This window comes from Mastigoproctus giganteus, chromosome 2 (assembly GCF_048544385.1).
Source record: "Mastigoproctus giganteus isolate SK-2022 chromosome 2, ASM4854438v1, whole genome shotgun sequence".
In the NCBI taxonomy this organism is placed as follows: domain Eukaryota; kingdom Metazoa; phylum Arthropoda; class Arachnida; order Uropygi; family Thelyphonidae; genus Mastigoproctus; species Mastigoproctus giganteus.
Window position 1 is genome coordinate 30,702,019 of NC_143576.1, and position 21,636 is coordinate 30,723,654.

Below are 21,636 nucleotides of genomic sequence, written 5' to 3' on the forward strand. Positions count from 1 at the left end.
GAAGGTTGTGGCTTTTCCACGTCTGAGTTGCTGAAGCATGCCGGTGCGAATCACCTGAAGATCAAGAGGGAGAGCACCCGTGATAACTTGTAGTGCATGGGTAGAGACTGTCTTGCATGCTCAGGTGAGGGTCAATAGGATGGGTCTATGTATAATATCCAGTCTTCTGTGGTTTACCACTGTTGAGGCTTTGTGGAACCAGACACCAGAGGCATATGTGATTGCCGGGATAATGGCTGCTTTATAAAGGATCACAAGGGTGCGCCTTTTTAGACCCCAGTCGCGACGTGTGACTCTGGCCAGCATGGCAGCATATTTTTTCATCTTAGCCTGTATATATTTTAGGTGCGGGGTGAAAGATAGATTACGGTCTAGGATAACATGCAGGTACTTCAGTTCTGTGGCTAGCTTAATTGTTCTATTGTTGATTATTATTTGCGGCGGTCTAGTTGGGGTTAGGTAGCCCTTAAGTAAGATGGATTTGGCCTTAGTGGCGCCGATATGGTGAGTCGATGCCTTTTTGTCCATTCTCGCAGTGTGGTTACTGCTGCATTCGCGAGAGTTTCTAGTTGGGCTCTTGAATCTGCAGTAAGGGTTAGGGACAGGTCGTCTCATAGGCCAATGCCTGTACGGCCCCTAAGTCGAGGGAGAGGAACTCGTCCAGTACATAGTTCCACAGGACAGGTCCTAAGACAGAGCCATGCGGGCATCCCCGGTGTATTTGTTGGTCAACCTTGCAATAGAGGGCCTGCACCAGGACCAGTCGGTTGGTCAAATAGCTTCTTACGCAATCATAGAGGTTTGTCGGCAGTTGGACAGCCCTGAGTCTTGCCAGGACACTCGGCCACGAAAGGGCGTCGAACGTCCCGCAAAGTCAATAGAGATGAGGAGAAAATATTTTTGTCAGCAGCTCTCCGCCATGTTAAGGATGGATTCCAGTGTGTCGACGGTGGAATTTCCTGGCTTAAATCCAAATTGTTTGTTGGCTGTTAAGCTTGCAGTGTGTAGTGCACTTTAATCCTCTGTCTGAGCAGCTGCTCCAGTACTTTTCTGAGCACAGACAGTAGGGCAATTGGTCGATAGGAGTCCGGTTTATGCTATGGTTTAGATGGATTTTTTAGGACCAATTTGATGTTTGCCACTTTCCAGTCGGACCTTGGGTAAAGGTCTCCTCCGTTCTGGGGGATTTGTACTTCATTGGCCTGGCATAGCAATTGCTGTTCAGGGGTGTTGTTGCCTTCGATTGTTTTGAAAGTTTCGTCTAGTATGTTATTAACTGTGTCATGCCAGTTGTTGGTCATGACACCTTGTGGGGTCACGGTGGAAGGGATTACCCCCCCCCCCTAGGCAGCTTGTTGTGATTATCCGGTAGATAATGCTCCAGGGGTCAGAGTTGCCGACAGTAGAGACCAGATGCTCCCAGGACAGCTTTTTCCGCTGCCTGATCATTGTAGTATAGGTGTTCCTGGCCTCCCAGTACTGTTGCCTGAGAGTATCCGTCTCAGGGGGTGGCCAGGTCCGTCTGGCTCTTTGAAAGGTGCGTCTCTTCTGGTTCATTGCTCTTCAAAGCTGGTCGAGCTCTTGCGACCACCACGGGACAGCTCCCGGCTGGGAGGTCCTCCTCCTAATTGATTGATTAGCTGCGTTGACTATGGCATTGGTTACAGCGCATTGATGTTGGTCAGGGGGGGGGGTCTGTTTCTGGAGCTGGTTGGATGACAGGTGGTGTGCGTTTCTAGTGATCACCTCTTTGAATTTATCCCAGTCTGCTTTATTGACAGCATATCTTTCCTGTTTGTAGCTGATTATCTGGATTCGATGGAGTGACTTATGCATAGTGAAGGTGATGGACCTGTGGTCGGAAGTAGTCCAATCCTCTTGCACCATCTAATCGTTGAGGTGACCAGCTAGACACCTAGTGGCCAGGGTGGCCTCCCAGAGTGTCGAACTAAATGTGGGAAGATTGTTGGCGCGATTGATGACGACAAAGCTGCTGTTAGCTAGGAATTCCTCCATCTGCTGTCCGTTTATAGAGCCTCTACGCTACTGGGTCTCGCTGTGCCACAAAGGTGAACGACAGTTCAGGTCGGCTGATATGAGGATCTTAGCTTCTGTTAGTTCAGTTTGCTCTTTGCCACATCGTACCTGAACATCGTTGCTGAACAAGTGCATCCGTTTATGTTGACAGTTTATCCTCAGTCAGATGGTTACTTCCAGCAGGATAATGCGCCGGTGCACAAAGCCCGAATCGCTATGGAATGGTTCCAGGAACATGACAATGACTTTTCTTTGCTGCAGTGGCCCGCTCAGTCCCTGGATCACAATCATATTGAACATCTTTCGGATGTGCTGTTCGCTGCAGGCCTACACTTCCGTCGAATCTCAAGGAACTACGTGACACACTCATATCTGCATGGTACTCCATTTCTGCACAATGTTTTCGGCATCTTGTTCAATTCATACCTAGACGAATTCAGGCTGTTTTGAAGGCTAAAGGAGGCTCAACACCTAGGCTGAACATAATAAAGTGGCAGCATAGTGTAGATGTAAATCCAATTGCAAGTCATGAAGAACTTATTATATGTTCCTGTTCATTACCCCAGAACCGTCAAGGTTCACCAGGTTTCTTCTTCTTCTTCTAGCGAAGGCACGAATACAAAACTTCTGTAATACATTGAAATTACTAGCCATAGCCAGTAATGACTGTTCTACTCCTCGCTCTAGTTGTGGAACCTGCACCATCAGTTCCTGCCTCTCGTCAAAGTAATGGGACATTCATATGTGCCCAGGTCTTTTTAAACCACAATCACACTGTAATCCGAAGTAACACAGCTTGGATTTAAACGACCCATGTCCAGTTAGAATATCAGACGTAACCATGGAGGGATAGAACCATTTTCCGGCAGATGAACAAGTAAAATACCATACATCAAGAATAAACTTCATTGTAACTTTTTCTGACACACTAGCAATCCATCTTTCTTGCCATAAGTTATATAAAAGCTGCAGTACTGTATTTTCTTTCTTCATATCACTGTTACTTTGGACACTGATCTCCATAATGGTTGCTGGAATTTGCTTCCTCAGAGCATATGATAATCTTCTCTACACTATATAAAGATTTAAAGGTAGAACCCCCCCCCCCACTATTACTTGCAGTGCATTGGTTTGCACTGGTGAGGTCTAGTGGCATAGTATTTAGGGTCAGGCGCCACCGGTGGTAGCCCCGTATATACTCTGTGATTGAATGCAGAACTACAGAAGGATGTAGAGCTGCTGGAACGAGTACAGAGAAGGGCAACAAGATTAGTGAATGGAACAAAGGGTTGCTCTTACGAAGAAAGGCTTAAGTTTTGAAAATTACAGTGTCTGGAGACTAGGCATCTGTGAGGTGATCTGATTGAGGTGTATAAAATTTTAATTGGTTTGAGCATGCTCAATGCCGATGGGATTTTTCCTCTTGTTCAGAATAATCACCAGAGAGGGCATAAATTAAAATTTATGCGCCGTGTCATCGGGCCCGCACTGTGCACGAGTGGTTGGAGGAACGCAATGAAGGTGTCATCCATTTTGATTGTCATCCCAAAGTCATGTGTCTTCAATCCAAATTACTACTTGTGGGATGTTTTAGAACGGGAAGTGGTGCTTATGGACTCGTAACTGTCATCTATTCTGACACTGTGGAAAGCTTTGCACATCTTGTAAAGTCAATTCCTGGGCAAATAGCGGCTGTTATAAATACGAACAGTAACGGTGGTCATAATTCAAAGTAATTAATTTAATTTTAAATAAATTTACACTAATGGACTTGAGAAGAACTTTCTGGACAAAGAAGAGAAGGAGGGCGGTTGCAATTTAGCTTCACAATCAGTGTCTTCTCTTCTTTTGCAATGGTGAACCAAGCACTCGCCTCTTGGCAATGCAAACCAAGGTCTCCCATGCTCTTAATAACCATACCACACCAAATGTTGTTACTTCTAACCATGGGTGCCGGCAGGATATTTTGAAAGGTGGTGCAAAACAAATAAATAAAAAAAAAAAAAAAAAAAAAAACTACAGTAGAACGTCGATTTTCCGAACCACTGCTGCGCAAAAAAAAAAAAAAATAAAAATGCAGTATCTACTTTTAGTGCACTGGTTGTTATTTTGAAATATTACTCTCGCTGCTTGATGCATTCGTTTCCGATTATTTATTTGAAGATATATGCAAAATAGCATAGAAATAGTCTTAATTTGTCATTACAGAAGTTAAAAATCAAATATTGACTTTAACTACTGTGTAGACCCAGGATAGTCTCCCGTGACTTTGTTGCATCATTGTCTGTTGTGCCGCTGTCAGCGCAGAAGTATGGTTGGGGGCGGGGGGTGGGTTAGCTTTCACTCAGTCTGCTGCGAGCCACTGCAGTGTGAAGTTATTTCAGGCGTTTTGTTTCTAATCACTCACTGTTCGAGTTTTTGTTCGTGGCTATTTCAAAGTGAAATATTGTGTCATTTTGCTTTTTAATTTTAATACTCTGCCCCTTTGTGTTAATACTGGCGTCTACAGGCAAAAGAAACCGCAATGTGTTGTCATTAGAAGACACGATAACAATTCTTCATAGACTGGAAAAGGGCGAAACCGGTGTATCTCTTGCTAAAATTTTAAACATTGGTAAAGCAACCATATCTGACATAACGAACAGAAAAAAAAAAATGAAATTTTGGAGCTTACTTCAAAGTTAGACAATGACCATTGCTCTAAAAAAAGAGAAAAATATGAAAAAATCTAGTGATGAGAAATCAGAAGACGCTGTTTATTTATGGTTTCTACAAAAGAGAAGTCAAGGTGAACCCATTTCTGGACCTCTGTTATGCGAAAAAGCATTACAATTGAATCAAAATTTTAAAAGCCCATCTGAATTTAAAGCCTGTACAGGATGGCTGAATAATTTCAACTCTCGCCACCTTATAAGGGAGCTTGAAATTCAAGGAGAAGCTTTATCAGGTGATGTCCCAGAAGCAGAAGCTTTTAAAGAATCTTTTCTGAAAATGGCGGAGGAAGTTTTTCGAAGAATGACGTTTACAATGCAGATGAAGTTGGTCTTAATCACAAGTCACTCCCTTGTAAATCACTTGCATCACGACGCGAAATGACGTGAAATTGTTGGTGATTGGGAAATCCAAGAATTCAAGCAGCTCTACATCCTTCTTAAAATGAGGCCTCCATACCTGTATCCAGTTTTTTAAAGGTATGGCCTGACCATTGCTCTATACAAAAGGGACAATCACCCTCCTTATCCCTGCTAGCAAAGTTACTGTATATCATTGACAAAACCCTATTAGCAGCTTTGGTAGTCTGTCTGCACTGCTCTGAAAACTTAATATCTGACGGCACAGTTACTCCCAAGTCTTTTGAAAAACTTCTTCACAATCCTGAGTGTAGTACCACACAGTTGGTACTTTGCTTTAGGGTTACTGCTACTCATATGTAGTACTTTGCGTTTGTGAATGTTATACTTCAGTTGCCACCTCTCAGCCCATCTGCTCAACTTTTTCAGATCCTGTTGCAGTAGCGTGCTAGTGAAATAAACTTCCATCTGTTGTGGATAGATGAATAGTTTGAATAAATTCAAGGAAGAACTAGACAAATTATTAGAAGTATGGATAGGTGATAGGGAAGATTTTTATTTATTATTTTATTTTTTGGTTTATAAGCTTGCTTTCTTGCATAATTTGCTACTAGTAATACTAATAAACTGGCCACACGATGTGTAATCTGATATTGGAAAGTTATGGCCCAAGTTTATTAGGCATTTCAAATTTCTCTAAATACTTTCTGTTCATCTTCCAAATTTTTGTAAATGCCTTGAGATTCATGCTTCCGGGCAGGTCAGTCCACTTTTTTTCTGAAGGGGGGGGGTCTATAACAGTTAATGGAAGAGGGGCTGAAACATTGGTCTTTATGGGGAAAGACCAATGTTTCAGCATGTTTAGTCATCATGTAGCAGTTAAAAAATCACATTATTTTGATCATAAGGGGAAAGGGGCTACTTTAGCCCCAGCTTCCAGTTTGCTCTAATCACCTCATGGTATTAAAAAGTAAACGGTTTTTTGTTTATCCTATTAAACACGATGGATGCGTATCATTTTGAATCGAATTACAAAATAATGTCCAGGTTAAATTCCACTTCCCGTATGTATTCTCTCTCGTGACAAGTTGCAATTACCGGAGCTTTGTATTATATTTTGAAATAATATCACCTTATTAAAATCGATGGTGTTTCAAGAGCAGCAATGGAAATCTCATTTTTAACCAATGAATATGTCAATGAGCTTAACTACGAATCACCAGCATACCCACGTGCATTAATCCGTGGCGTAGAGTGATATACAATAACTCTAAGTGCTTAGATCACGTAATGATCTCGTGGGATTGAGTTAACTGGAAGGTAAAGGCGCCACCTATCGAGCTTTGTACATTATGTAAATAAATTCTTCATTTACGTGTTTACGGGTATATGAGTGTCTAATTCGATTGGTAGATTATCATAAAGTACGTTTTTAATTTCTTAAGCAGTTGAATTTATGCATATCTAACAATGTCACGTGAGGAACAACGGGCAGCCGTGTTTCCAAAATAAATTGGTAAGGTATCATTACTACATAACCATTGAGCAGTTTTGGGTGTTTTATGTGATCGAGTAATATAGATTCTCTCCCCCCCCCCACCATTATGTTTTTTCTTTTTATGCCACTGTAGATATTCTTTTATGTTTGTCGCCCAGTTATAATTGTTGGTTAGAATCGTATATTGACTAATGCCAGTATGCTTGGATAGAGGGAATTTGTTGTGGTTTTTTTTTTTTTTTTTGTAATTTTTAAATTTTCTTTGCCCCAAATATGATATGTGAATAGAATATGGTTGGGTCAAGGGCCGGAGTAGAAATCGAGTTATAGTGATACAGATATTTTTGCGATGTTATAGAAAGCTATTTTTTTTAGATTACTTGAATACTCAGTTGGGCTATCAAAGTAGCCGGACTGACCACAGCCTAGAAGGGCAATTCCCCCCCCCCCACCACCACCACCACAACTATACAGACGTTTGGTAAATTGATATAATATAGTTATAACAAAACATAATGCAAAACCTGTGTTTTGGCATTGTGAAAAATGAGAAAAAAATCACATTTAAAATTGTGATATTAATGATCACAGTTGCAACCAGTGGCTGTTTGCCAAGTCACAGGTTTGATGTATGCGGGATAAGAATTTGTTTATGGTGTAAGCGATTAAAGAGATTGTTTGTGATGTAAACAGTATATTGACTACCACTACAATTGTGCCCACTACAATTGTGTATAATTACCATACTGCCTTTCTAATATGCTCTTGTAAAAGATAGTAAATGTCACACTGCACTGTAAGACACCTATCCATAAGTTCATTTAATATCTGGAAAGTCAAAATTCCCCATTATAAGACATTTCTCATTTGCTGGCAAACTATTTGTTTGTATAGCTGTTCATTGTACTTATCACAATCATTTGGCCTATAACATACTCCTACTCCTATTTTTGTTTTATTGGTGCTTATCTCACACCAAACTGATTCAACATTGCACTAACCATCTGCATCAATTGGGTGCACTGCATAGATTCTATGCATTTATCCAAAAGCATAATTCCACACCCCTTTCTGTACACATTTTACTTGCCATATTCTCTCCTGTTAATAGGCACAAACCAAGCTGAGAAGAATCGTACCCTGAGACTTGCAGTCTTTCCAGGTCCAAGTTGATTGACAAGGACCTTATGTTGTCCTCTTTCCTATTTTGTCTGTGCAGAAATGAGACATTAAAATTTAATCCTAATATGACTTTTTCTGAATGTTGTCCTCTACTTGTGAAATAAATGGGTTCACTGTTGTTTTCTTCATTGTTGGGTTCACTGTTGTTTTCTTATTTATTAACGATATTGATGAAGGTATATGAAGCTTATTGTCTAAGTTTGCAGACGATACAAAGGTTGGCAGTGTTGTTAATGACTCTAATGACAGTATGCTACTGCAACAGGATCTAGAAAAGTTGAGCAGATGGGCTGAGAGGTGGTAACTTAAGTTTAACATTGGCAAATGTAAAGTACTGCATATTAGTAGCAGTAACCTCAGAGAAATGTATCAACTGTGTGATACTGAACTCAGGGTGGTAGAGAATAAAACGGGCCTGGGGTAATTGTGCAGTGAGATATGAAGTTTTCTGAGCAGTGCAGACAGTCTGCAAGGGTATCTCATGGTGTCTTGTCAAGGATATACAGGAATTTTTCTAGCAGTAATGAGGTCATCATCCCTTTGTATAAGGCAATAGTCAGGCCACACCTTGAGTACTGTATATAGGTCTAGAGGCCTCATTTTAGGAAGTATGTAGAGCTGCTGGAACGAGTACAGAGAAGGGCAACAAGGTCCCAAGGGCTTGGCACACCCTGGGTCCTGAGCTGGTTATCATCATTCTTCTCTTTCTTGATGATTCCCTTCTACTTCTGACTGTTGTTTTCTTTCTCTCTCTCTCAGGGTAACTTAGAAATTTTTTTTGGCTGGTGCAGCATAAGCCTCAGGCTTCCTTGTACCATATGGCTAATAATAATAAGATTAGTGAATGGAACAAAGGGTTGTTCTTACGAAGAAAGGCTTAAGTTCTGCAAATTACAGTGTCTGCAGACTAGGCACCTGTGAGGTGATAGGATTGAGGTGTATAAGGCCTTGAATGGTTGAGCAAGCTCAATTCTGATGGGATTTTTCCTCTTGCCCAGATTAATTGCCTAAGGGGACATAAATTTAAATTGAGAAAGACAGTTGTAGAATAGATGTGTGGAAATTTGCCTTTACCCGGCAGGTGGTTTATTGCTGGAACAAACTTCCATCTGTCCTTATAGAAGTTGACAGCTTAAATAAATTCAAGGCGAAACTAGACAGACATCTGGAGCGAATGGATGGGTGAAATGGGAAGGGTTTTTTTTTTTTTTCGCTGATGCTGTATAAGGCTTGCTTTCTTGCATCATATGCCTCTACTAATACTAAATCCTCAGATTTCTTACTCTTAATATCATTATTACATGTACTAATGATATTAATGAAGATAGCTGCTCAACATCATCAGCATTTGCACCTAGTAGACATATCCTGGTCCTGTTCAAGCATCTGTCCTGCGACCATCCTTTTTCAGTTTAAAAATGAGGCTTCCGGACCTCTGTGTAGTACTGAAGATGCAGTTCAATGACTGCCTTATATAATGAGATAATCACCTCCTTATCCTGTCAGCCTGTCTGCACTGCCCACAGAACCTTAGACTATGCAGTTATCCCTAGGTCTTTTTTTTTGTTTTGCACCATCTTGTGTGGTACTACCCGAATGGTTTGTTATTGTAGGATTACTGCTACTCATATGTAGTACCTTGCATTTTTAACTTAAATTGCCACTTCTCAGCCGATCACTCTAATTTCTTTAAGTTTTGTTGCAGTAGCATACTCTGATTCCAGCCATTATTCTCTCTGCCAACCTATAATTATTGAAAACAGTGTTCCTAGCTCTCTACCTGGTGTGCTTCACTAATAAGAATGGCTGTCTATTAATAACTACCTTCTGCCTTCAGTCACTCAACTCCTATCTGCTCTTTTATTCCTAATAGTAACTTGCCCCAAATGCCACATTGCTCCAATCTGTACAGCTGTCTTTCATGTGGAACAGTGGTGTATGATGTCAAAATTATATTTTGTATCCAGTTCCTTTGTTACTGCAATATAGTAGCTGATCAGGTCGGTCACACAAGACATTGCCTTATCCAAATCTGTATTGCCATATAATTGCCTTCCTGTTTAGGTCATCATGTGTTTCTTTTTTAACCACTGACTTTATTATTTTCTCTAGAACAGATGTCAAGCTTACAGGTTTGTAATTACTCACTACGTCCTTTGATTCCTTTTCCCATTTGTGAGTAGGAGAGATATTTGTGCATTTCCAATCTCTAGGCACTCCTCTGAATCCAAGGATGCTGTTATAATTATGGCCAAGGGTTTGCCTACCTGTTTTGCTGTTTTTGATATAATTGGGTAGATTTTATCAGTCCCAGGTGCATTATTCATTTCTTGCTTCAGCAATTTCTCTTCCACTTTTTTCTCAGTATAACTGGAATCTACTTAATTTGATATACTTTTGCTATTTCCATTCTTTAAAACTTTTCATGAGTGAATAAAGATGCAAATATATTTATTCATATGTTTTCTGATCGCAAAATAACAAAAATATGTGGATTTGTAAGAAACTAGAACAGCAGATAATTTTTAGTGAAATTGGATAGAGAGGGAAAGAAGCGGTAGTGATGGCTTTGAAAAATGTGCAATTTTCACTTGCCACAGATGGCAGTAATCTAAATGATTCCAAGCTATATCCCATTGTGGTGACCTTTCTCAACCCAGAAAACAAGTCAAATCAAAATCAGCTTGCTCTCAGTGTCATTGTGTTGGAAGGTGACTCCATGATATTTGACATCTTTTGAACAATGTAAAAATGTGGGATTCCTTTAGAAAAGTTTAATTTTGTTTTGATAATGTTTCTCTTATGTGGTAGGCATAAAAATTGGAATAGCAAGGGTATTAATTAAGAGGAATAATAGCCTGTACTTGACATCTAGTTAATTGGTGTCAGTGTACTCCCCAGGACCAATCAAATGGGCACACCGCCCGGCTAAAATTTAAGCAATTCTCACAGTACCAAATGGTACTGCTTACTGATCTCAATCAGTATTAATTTGAACATACTATGTGATCGAGATCAATGTGACAGGAGCATATAATGTTAAATTCTGCAATTAATTTTTGCTCTCGATTGCTTAAGTCGCATTTATAAATAACAGAAAATTTTATAATATTGCGGAATATTACACCTCCCCACCCGGCTACTTCATAATGCCACCTGGCTGGCAAAATTTTCTGGGGAGAACACTGGGTGTGTTGAAAAGGGGACTGCATGCTTTCATCTGAAAGTAGATGAATATCTGGTGGAGATTTATTCCTATCTAGAAGTACTAAATAAAAAGACAGATTGAAACAGTTTCAATTAATTCATGCCACTGAACTGCAAAAGGTTTTGAAGTATGTGTGCACATGGTGGCTGTCATTGGGTAAATTAGCATTAGCATTGGCACATGATGCAAGAAAGCAAGCTTATACGGCATCAGCCAAAAAAAAAAAGAATCTTCTAATGAACAGTGAGAAATACAAACAGACTCTTATGCACATCTGTTCAGGTTTTTGCACTTATCAGTTATAGTTCTGGACTTTATAGTGTCAACTTTTGATAATACTAAGTCCAGTTCATTATCCAAAAGAAGTTTTGACAGAAGACAAACTAATAATGAAATGCAGAATAAGGAAAGGAACTTCTGAATTTGATACTTCTGCCATAAACAGTCCAAGCAAACTGATAAGTCCAGAAACCTGAACAGATTTTCATATAAAAGTCTGTTTATATTTCTTTCTTCTGGCTTCATATGAGGGTGGTTCAATAAAGAATTGCCCTCACCTACTTCCACATATCGCACAGTAATGATATTTTGTGTAGCATCATACATATCTCTGTACTAAAGGTATAAAATTTCAGCCCTGTGTCTTAATTTGTTTTTCTTTTACAGAGCTGAACGTGTGACAAAGTAGCATCATGGACAAAGTTGAAGCCAGAGCTCTAATCTGGTATCTGTTCTTGAAGGGGAAATCTAAAGAAATCCATGAGGAGATGACTGATGTATATAAGGATGAAGCCCCATACTATGGCATTGTGAAGCATTGGCATAGACAATTTAGGTGTGGTTAGACATCGGTAGAATCTGAGCCCATTCTAGGTTGTTCACATTAGTGTCATTGATGACAGCACAATCAGAAAAGTGGAGTCGTTAATTAGTATTAGTATTAGTGCAAGAAAGCCTGTGGCTTATGCTGCACCAGCCAAAAAAAAAAAAAAAAAATCCGAACAAAACAATGATAAAAACAAAAAATAAATAACTAAATAATAATAATTAATAAATAAAAAGGAAATTAAACCTATCATCCTATGCGCTTCCCTTACCCGAAAGTACTATCCAGATGACCTTTGAATTTCCCCAAACTCTCGGCCTCTACCACCCATGAAGGCAACTTATTCCAGTAATTTATAACTCGTTGGCTAAAATAAAACTTCCTGCAGTCCAATCTAAACATTTCCCCCGTAACTTGAATTTATGTCCCCTAGTTCTAGCATCATTTATAATCTAAAAGTTTCCAAACTCTGCAACCCACATATTCGAAGTCTTTCTTCATAAGGATCCCCTTTTGCCGATCTCACCAGGCGAGTTACCCTTCTTTGCACCCTTGCATAATCATGGAAGATCGCCGGTATCTGTGCATGAATTGTCCCAGGAGGCGAAAATTAGTGTGGGCTCTGTTAAAACAGTCCTTCATGACCAACTCCATTTACGGAAATTGAGTGCAAGATGGATTCCCTGATTATTGACTGGTTTCCAGAAGGCTGATCGACAACAGAAATCACAAGAGTTGTTAGCCCTCTGCCAAAAAAACGAGGAAGACTTTTTCTCTCGTCTAATCACTCAGGATGAAAGTTGGATACACCATTTCGACCCTGAAAGTAAAAAGCAGTCCATGGAATGGTGGCATCATGGTTCCTCACCTCACACCCCAAGAAGGCAAGGATCCAAGCATCACCAGGAAAGGTCTTGTTGATTGTTTTTGGATGAGACTGATTACCTGCCAAAAGGTAGAACAATTACAGGTGCCTATTATGCTAACTTACTCACAAAATTACGGGAGAAAATCAAAACACATAGGTGTGGCATGCTGTCCAAAAGTGTGAGAATGCTTCAAGACAATGCCCCAGTTCACACTTCTGAAATTGTAACAACACAAGCGGCCACTTGTGGATATGAAATACTGCCCCGTCCAGCCTACTCACCTGGTCTTGCACCATTGGACTACTTCTTGTTTCCTTCCCTCAAATCATTTCTTCGGGGGACCCACTACCCTGATGACACTCATTTCTGCAACAGAGTCATGGTTCAAAGACTAATCTCGCCACTTCTACAAGAACGATATCCGTAGCCTCATCCATCGATGGGAAAAATGTGTAAATCTTCACAGTGGCTATGTAGAGAAGGACTAAAACCTGTGCCAAGAATCAACAGGCTAGCACCTCTGCAGCTAGGTCAGGGCGATTGTTTATTGAACCATCCTCATATGTTGAAAAATGTGATATGTAAATTTGTTTAGCCAACATTTTAAAATCTTTTGCTTCCATTTCGGAAATTGATTAGCAAATGCAATGAGTTAGATTATTCTAACGTGTGGGTCTTTCTACTGTTGAGCTCTTGGAGAGTTTAAAACAAGAGAGGATACTTTTCTTTTGTTTAGTGAAGAAGTATACTGTATTGCTACATGTGACTATACATTGTACAAGTTCACCCTGAAAATTGCTTTTCTTATAAATATCACAAATTTCATCAGTTAGCACTACGCATTTTAAAATTTGAAATTTTTTGTGCATAGTGAAGATAAATGTATGATGCAGTAGAGTTTTGCAATATCAGTTTTGTAAGTTGCAGTGTGAGAACCAACCAGTTGTTATTATGAAAGGAGAAAAAAATTGATGCAGAGTGATTCTTGGTTGGAGACTTGACTATTGCAGAAGGAAACTTGAAATATAAAAATTATCTTAAGTCAAGCATGGTATTTTTGCAATTCCTCAAACCAGTATGTAAGAGGATGTTCAGCCAGATGAAAAAAAACTGAAATGTGATTTGCTTTTGACATTTTAGTCTAGATGGCAGTTCCATTGTTATAAACAAAACTGACTTGATATTTCTGAACAGGGCAAAGTGTGCAACAGTATTTTGCTTCGAGTGATTATAATTAGGCACCATATTGCTAATAATAATAATAATAACTTCTCGAATATCTGTTACCAATTCCTTAAATGCCAAACTCTAGGTAATTCTCCAGTGGGGCAAAGACAACTTAATTGATTTCAATCCTTCTAAAACTCAGTCCTGTCTTATATCTCGCAAAAAGGATTCTTCTGCTCCTATGCTTATCTTTGGTGACACTTCAATTTCTAGGCAAAATGATATATCTCTTTTGGGGATTACCCTGGCTTCCAATCTCTCTTGGCACAAGCACATTACAAATATTGCTTCCTCTGTATCCAAAAAAACTTGGTTTTCTTTTTCGCTCTCGGCGTTACTTTTCTTCCAAACATCTGTACAAATCGCAAATCTGCCCTACCATGGAATATTGTTCCCACATCTGGGGTGGTGCCCCCAAAACCTCTCTCAGGCTTCTAGATTCCATTCAGAAGAGGGCAGTTAGGTTAATTAATGACTCCTCTCTAACAGAGTCTCTCCACTCTCTGTCTCATAGATGTACTGTTTCTGCTGCATGCCTTTTCTACAGATACTTCCATGGCCACTGTTCTTCTGAATTGGCTTCTATAATTTCCACTCTCTCTCTTTCAAAACAGTCTGAACCTGTGCCACTACCAGCCAACATCCACCTACTGTCCAACTTCAAACTCACAGAACCAACTTTTCATCTTCCTCGTTTATTCATTCAACTGCCGTTTTCTGGAACAACCTTCTTTCTTACGTATTTCCTGAAAATTACGGTTTACAGAAGTTCAAGTCTAATGTCAACGAATATCTTCTTTCATCTTCTCAACCTCCAACCCAAGCACGGTACTAAGTACTATAGGTTCTAGTACCTCTCGTGTTTGGGGTTTTCATAAAAAAAAACTATTTGGTTGACCTTTGAATCAATGAATTGCTGGCTAAAAGAAAACTTCATGCAATCTACTCTAAACGTCAACCTCTGTAATTGAATTTATGGCCCCTAGTTCTGGAATTCTTTATAACAGTGAAAATTCCACCTTCATTCATTTTACTAATCCCTCTCAGAGCTTTATGAACCTCAATCATTTCACCTCAGAGGTCACTGGTTGCCCAAACTCTGTAGCCTACATTATCAGTCTTTCCTTGTGCAGTTGTCTTTTTGCTGATATCACCATTTTTGCCCATTGCCCATCTTTGGACTATTTCAAGAAGCTCAATGTCTTTTTTTCAGATGAGGTTTCCATACTTGAATACAGTATTCCAAATGTGGTCTTACAATTTCCTTATACAATGAGATTATGACCTCCCCATCTCTACAGGATGACATTCGATAAATCATCGATAGAACACCATGGGCTTTCCTGGCTGCCTGTTTACATTGTTCAGAAAATTTCATGTCTGTCCATATTGTAACTTCCCTTGTTTTTAATTTCCATTGATTCTTTGTTTTTAATTTCCACTAATTCTTCCACTGTTTTTAATTTAACCCCACCAAGTGTATAATTTATTTTGGGGTTGCTATCCCCCAAGTGTAAGGCCTTGCATTTATCTACACAACTGTATAAAATAAATGGTAGTTATATTTTTTATTGTGGGGAAATGCTGTTTGTTTATGTTGCAATTTCAGGATTATTGTGATATCACTACAACTTGAGATATCAAAGCATGCCTTGAGGAATTACATTTTTTATATATATATAAAACCACAAAGATTTATGCCGTACATTATAATGTTAATTTGTTTTTAGAACTTTTAGTGGAAAGTAGTTGTTAGCCTTTAATTATTGAGAAATTCTTACCAAATAAAACAAAAAAAAAAAATGCATTGGTGGAAACGAACCATTTGTTGTATACATAAAAATAATTTTATCCGTTGTAGAGTTTTTTTTTTTTTTTTTTTTTTTGTTACCTATTTTCTATGGTGAACCTATGAGCATTTTAAAAATTGTTATGAATTGTTTGACTTTTAACATGAATTTTACAGTTAGAAATTTTTGCTATGTTCCAGAGTAATGGTACTCTGGTCAAGTTAGACCAAACTTGACTGAAAGTTCAGGTTGAGTCTAGCCCTCGACAAGGTTTTACCCATCCTGCAAAATATGGAAATATAGCTTCATGTGACATCAGTTAGCTTGAAGGCATGTTCAGATATAAACATGCATTGCAATATTTTGATGTACGCATGTGACAGAGCTGTAAATTCTTCAGGATACCTTCTAGAAGTTATTTGGTTTTTAGGATCATTAGCAACTAAGGCCATATTGCTCGAGGATATGCGGTGGTCATTCCCTGACCTTTCCGCATCCTCCGTATTTGGTGGTGACGGGCTCGAACCCCGGTCTAATCAAGAAGAGTGTGTTACACACTGCTGCTGCTGCTCCTTCCCACCTGGCTACGGAGGTGCCACCTTCTAGAAGTGGCGCCTCCGTAGCCAGGTGGGAAGAAGCAGCAGTGCGTAGCACACGCTTCTTGATTAGACCGGGGTTCGAGCCCGTCACCACCAAAAACGGAGGATGCGGAAAGGTCAGGGAATGACCACCGCATATACTGGAGCAATATGGCCTTAGTTGCTAATGCTCCTAAAAACCAAATAACAAACAAACCTTCTAGAAGTTTAAATAGTAAAATTTATTTTTTATTTTATTGATTTTCATAATTAAGTATAAATTTTAAAATTTTCTTATTAAGAAATGCTGCAGTTTAATTATATTTTAAGGAAGACTCTGTGCATCTTTATTAGTTCTTATGGAACAGAACAGTGCAGTGCAGTGTTAACCAACACTTTGTTTACCTGGACTGTTGAGACAGAAATTCCCCAGTGCTGCCCTTCGACACAAAAGATTGATCACCACTTAAGTTATTCTTAAGCTTTTGATGTCCTTTGATTAATGAGGTGTCATGTTCAGAAACCTTGGGATGGAAAAGAGTTCTTTGCATAGTGGTATCCAGTCCAGGCTTACCTTTTCTTTGGCACTTTTAATGGTAAATGAGTGACAAACAGATAATGATAAAATCTGAGTGAAGTTTTCAGGTTTTATCAGGTTATGTAAACTGGACCATTTTTAGTTAAGAAATAAGTTCCATTGCACCTTCCACAAAGTTCTTTTGTAATCTTTATTTTTTAATTTTCTAGGTTATTTCTCATATTAAAATATTGGTTCATTGTGATCATGTCAGCTGTTTGTTCCGGACTCAGTTCAGCAAGAAAGCTAGCAGTATCTCAAGTGTCTAAAGGAGGTATCAGTTTTCAAAGAATATTTTAAGAATAGTTATGTTTATTGTGAAAAATTAAAAGGTATTCAGAATAAATGAAATGTGTCCTGAATTGAAAGTTTGACATTTTATTGTTTTAGCTAAATATAGGGTGTCCGGACTAGAGGTATCCAAAAATAATGGCTTATAATGCGAGAACCACTCATTATATTTTCTCAAATGAAAGCACAGTTGACAGAAAATCTCTCCAAGATTTATTTACCGCATTTGGGGTATGGAGAATCCTTACCAAGTGATCGAAAATGAAAGGGACACACTATAAGTCAATGTCTGGTTAGGAGTGCACAAAAATGGCGTCATCGGTCCATTTTTTTTCCATAAATATGATTAAGAAAAAAAAAAAAAAAAAAAAAAGCATGTGGCTTTATTAAACACTGTGTGTACCAGAGAAAATTTTGGGATTTGAACGATTTGAATCAACGTTTTGAAGCAGTTGCTCTAATAATGCTTCAGATTCTGGAAAACACTTGGCAAGAGCTCGAGTATCGTTTTGACATCTGTCGCTACAAAAGGTGCCCATATTGAACTTTACTAACCTTCATAAACACTTGGTGAGTTACTCAGTATAATAACAAAAAAAATATTTTAATACACCGTATAAATGCTGAGATTTATGTGTGTGTTTTTGGATACCTCTAGCCCGGACACCCTGTATAACAGCTTAAGGAAATTTCTCCTATCTTTGAAGTTGTAATCAGTATTGTATGCAATTTTATTTTTAATATCATTGCCCATCAATTAATTCAATGTATGCTTTACGGTTTTTTTTATGAAGAAGTTTTCTAGGGAATAGTTAGTATCGTAATCTTCTGTTGCTAGTGTGGCATTTCAAAGATGCTACTTTTTAAAAAATTTTCTGTTTTGTTTTTAAATTTGTAGATGAAATCAAATCCTCCTGTGTGCCTTTGCCTACGAATATTCTCTAACTGGTTTTACACTATTTTCTATTTTCATTTCAGTATACTATGAAATACAAGACATAAATTATTTGTTTGCTGTTTAACAGACAACAGGTGAACAAATATTTTTCTTTTAGGCAATTCCCCATCTCTACATGGTGTTTGCTGTGCGACACCAGTAACAGGTGTGAAATCTTGCCTTATAGCTTTGGTTTTGCCAACTAAACACAAGCAGCTCACAAAAATACCGATGTTTGCATTGCATCTTCCAGATACCACACAAGTGCCTGTTTCAATTCAGAGGTATGAGTGACCTTAAATTTATTAACAGGGATGGGGTACACTTAAATAGAAAGGGTGCAAGAATATTTGCTATCGAGGCAGTGTTAGGTGGGTCGGAAAACTGCTAGATTGGGGAGATACACAGACTAAAAGGTTAACAGTGGCCGCAGGCAGAGGCAAAGGTGATTTTTGAACTGCTTCTATTAGAATGAGCAGCAGCCTGGAAAGCAAGTCAATGGAGTGTAAGCAGGCTGCCTGTTGTTGTTTGTTGTTGTTCGGTTTTTAGGAGCATTAGCAACTAAGGCTATATTGCTACGGGGATATGCGGTGGTCATTCTCTGACCTTTCCACATCTGTATTTGGTGGTCACGGGCTTGAACCCTGGTCTAATCAAGAAGTGTGTGCTTCGCACTGCCGCTCCTGCCCACCTGGCTACGGAGGCGGCCAGCAGAGCACATAGTGTCCCAGCAAACTTAAAGTACAATGAATGAGGAAGGTATATTCTTTCTGGTAGGAGAGATAAAAACCAGCAGGCACAAATAAAAGGAATAACAAAAGGCCATATCTCACGAAGTTTACCTTCAGACAGTAAGTTGTAGAATTTGTTTTTTTGGAAGATTAGAAAAATTCTCTCTTGTATTTCATGCAGCTATTCAGTAATATGAAAGGGAAATGTTACTTAGAGTAGTATTAAGTCTCTTTCTCAGCAAGGAGCTTTTCCATTTTTGGCTGCTTACAAAACAAATTTATTTGCACAACTGTAATTTAGATCAGAATTTATCCAGCTTTTTGTGCTTTACTAAAGGACATTAACCATTATATAATGCATTGGTTAGGCTGCATCTTGAATACTGCATACAGGTCTTGGAAGCCTCGTGGAACTGCTAGAATAGGCAGGGAGAAAGCAACAAGATTAATTAAGGACATGATTAATTTCTACCTTTAAAGCCTTCGGTTTCTGCAGATCTTATTGCTTAGAAAACCATACACTTGTGAGGAGACCCGATTGAAGTGTTTAAAGCTTTAAATGGATCGAGTAAACTAAATTTTGATGGCATTCTTACGTTTTCCCAGACAATATACATAAGGGGACATAAACTTAAATTGAAAAGGATAGCTTCAAGATAGATGTGCAAAAATTTACTTTCAGCCCAAGTGTAACTGATTATAGAAGTGGATGGAAGCAGTAGACAGATTATTAGAGGGGATGGACAGATGAAGTGGGTAGTGATTTTTTTTTTTTTTTGCTGATGCCATATAAGCTTTATTCCTTGCATCATTTACCACTATTAATACCAACATTGGCATAAATTACTGCTAAGTTGACTAAGACAGGATTTAGTAAAGTTCAGAGGGGAACTGGATGGTGTGAGAAGTGTGAGTGGTTAGTTTTTTTTTTTTTTTTTTTTTGGAAGATGCAAAAGATGTGTGCCTTTTTGATAAGTAATATGAAAGGGAATTGATACTTCCAGTATTAATAAGTCTTTCTTAGGATTCTCTGCCATTTTTGGCTTCTTTCAAAACAAACTCATTTTCATAATTGTAATTTTGGATCTGAATTTGTTCAGCCTTTGCATTTTATTAAAAAAATATCTCAAATAACTTTGATTTATTTATGTTTTTGCATTTGTTTCCTTAGAGTACTATTGTGTTTTGCAGCTAGCAGGTTTTCACCTGCCATAAGTTTACATTCTGGTCTCAAAGACAGAACAAACTCTTAATTTTGAACTACTTTGAGAAACACTCAGTTTAAACAAATGACATCACTGAAAGGTTATTTTATTGGTTGCTTAAATTAAAAGATACATGATGACAGCCTGTTTCATGACTTGCTGGTCTTTCGTCAGATAGTGGCTGATTGCTGTTATCTCTAATGTCCTTGGGATAATAAAACAGGTGTATCTGAGTTGCTATTGTATAAAGAAGGCAAAACCTTGATTATTTTAATATAGCAAGAGGCTAATGAAATAAATTAGTGAACTGAGAACTGCTTTGCCCTGTGTATTTTGTGACTAGTCTGTTTTAAACAGCCACAAGTAGATGCTACTACTTTAAGTGTATACAGTGAAATCTCTGGCTTTGTGAATGATGGGGAAGGCTATGCTGTATAATTGAAGAACACTGTTATGAGAATTATTTCATTTTATTTGAATTACAATATTGGTAGAGTACAAAACATATAGAACTAGTTACATAAATTGTATTTTGTATTTTTAACTTTAAAGTTCAAGTTCAGAATATGTAAAACTTCTTAATCTAGAAAAATCGTAAATAAAACATTGAAATGCATTATAAACTACTGTATGCAGATGCATACTATAGTAAATTTACAAATTTGCTGTGCTGTGTTTATAGCTCTGAGCAAACAAAAATGTTTTTTTGTTTGTTCAGAGCTGTAAAATGATTATTTTACAGAAAAATGGTCATTAAACATTGCCTTTTCTTTAAAATGTTTTTTTCCTTCTAATGAAGTTATGTATTTTATGCATGGAGAGATGTCATTGTAGTCACTATTCTCTTGTTCTAGAAATGTCAGCAGAATCTTTTTCTTTTAGAGCTTGAGTAAATTACATTTGCTCATTGTAGAATATTACATTGAGTAAATGTAATAGTTCCTTTGAAATCAATAATTCAATCCCTTTCTCCTCATTTATCTCAAGAAATTCTTGGTTTATGATGCTTCTGTGATTGCACCATTGTCTCTGGTTTCATAGCCTAGTTCTGTGTTGTTAATGCCATGCCATTCTTCCATATCCACTTGACCAACCTCCTGAAAGCCATTCACTTTATTTCAGAATTTGAATACAGTTTAATGCAGTGATTTCATTATTTTAATTGCCTGTTTGGATTCTGATGTGTACTGTTGGGTATCTTCCTCATGATTACTGAATTGTAGTTGGTAGAATTTCTGCCCATGCTTATGCAGCACAAAAAATAGCATTAAGCAGTCCATGTTGTTAAAAATTCCACTATTTCCTTGTTCTTTCCTATGATGAGGTAAAGAAAACATTTAAGAATATCAGCATTTTAAATTTTCGGTCACTCTTTGATCCATAGGTTAGGATCTGGAAAGGTTGAGCAGATGGGCTGAGAAGTGGCAAATGAAATTTAACATTGACAAAGTACTACATATGGGAAACAGCAACCCCAGAGCAACGTATCAACTCTGTGGTACTACACTGACAGTGGTAGAGAATGAAAAGGACCTGGGGGTAATTGTGCAGGCAGATATGAAGTTCTCTGAGCAGTGCAGACGGGCTGCAAGAGTAGCTCATGGTGTCT

General features: G+C 38.3%; 1 protein-coding gene across 1 annotated transcript in view; it reads left to right on the forward strand.

The window, feature by feature from the left end:
* The first annotated feature begins 6,490 nt into the window (after positions 1-6,490).
* Positions 6,491-21,636, forward strand: part of ClpX (Caseinolytic protease chaperone subunit) — a 187,148-nt gene continuing 172,002 nt past the window's right edge. The window contains exons 1-2 of the mRNA XM_090390403.1: positions 6,491-6,624; positions 17,034-17,137. Coding sequence (XP_090246529.1) covers positions 17,071-17,137 — 67 coding nt within the window. The 5' untranslated portion in view covers positions 6,491-6,624; positions 17,034-17,070. The remainder of the gene's footprint in view (positions 6,625-17,033; positions 17,138-21,636) is intronic.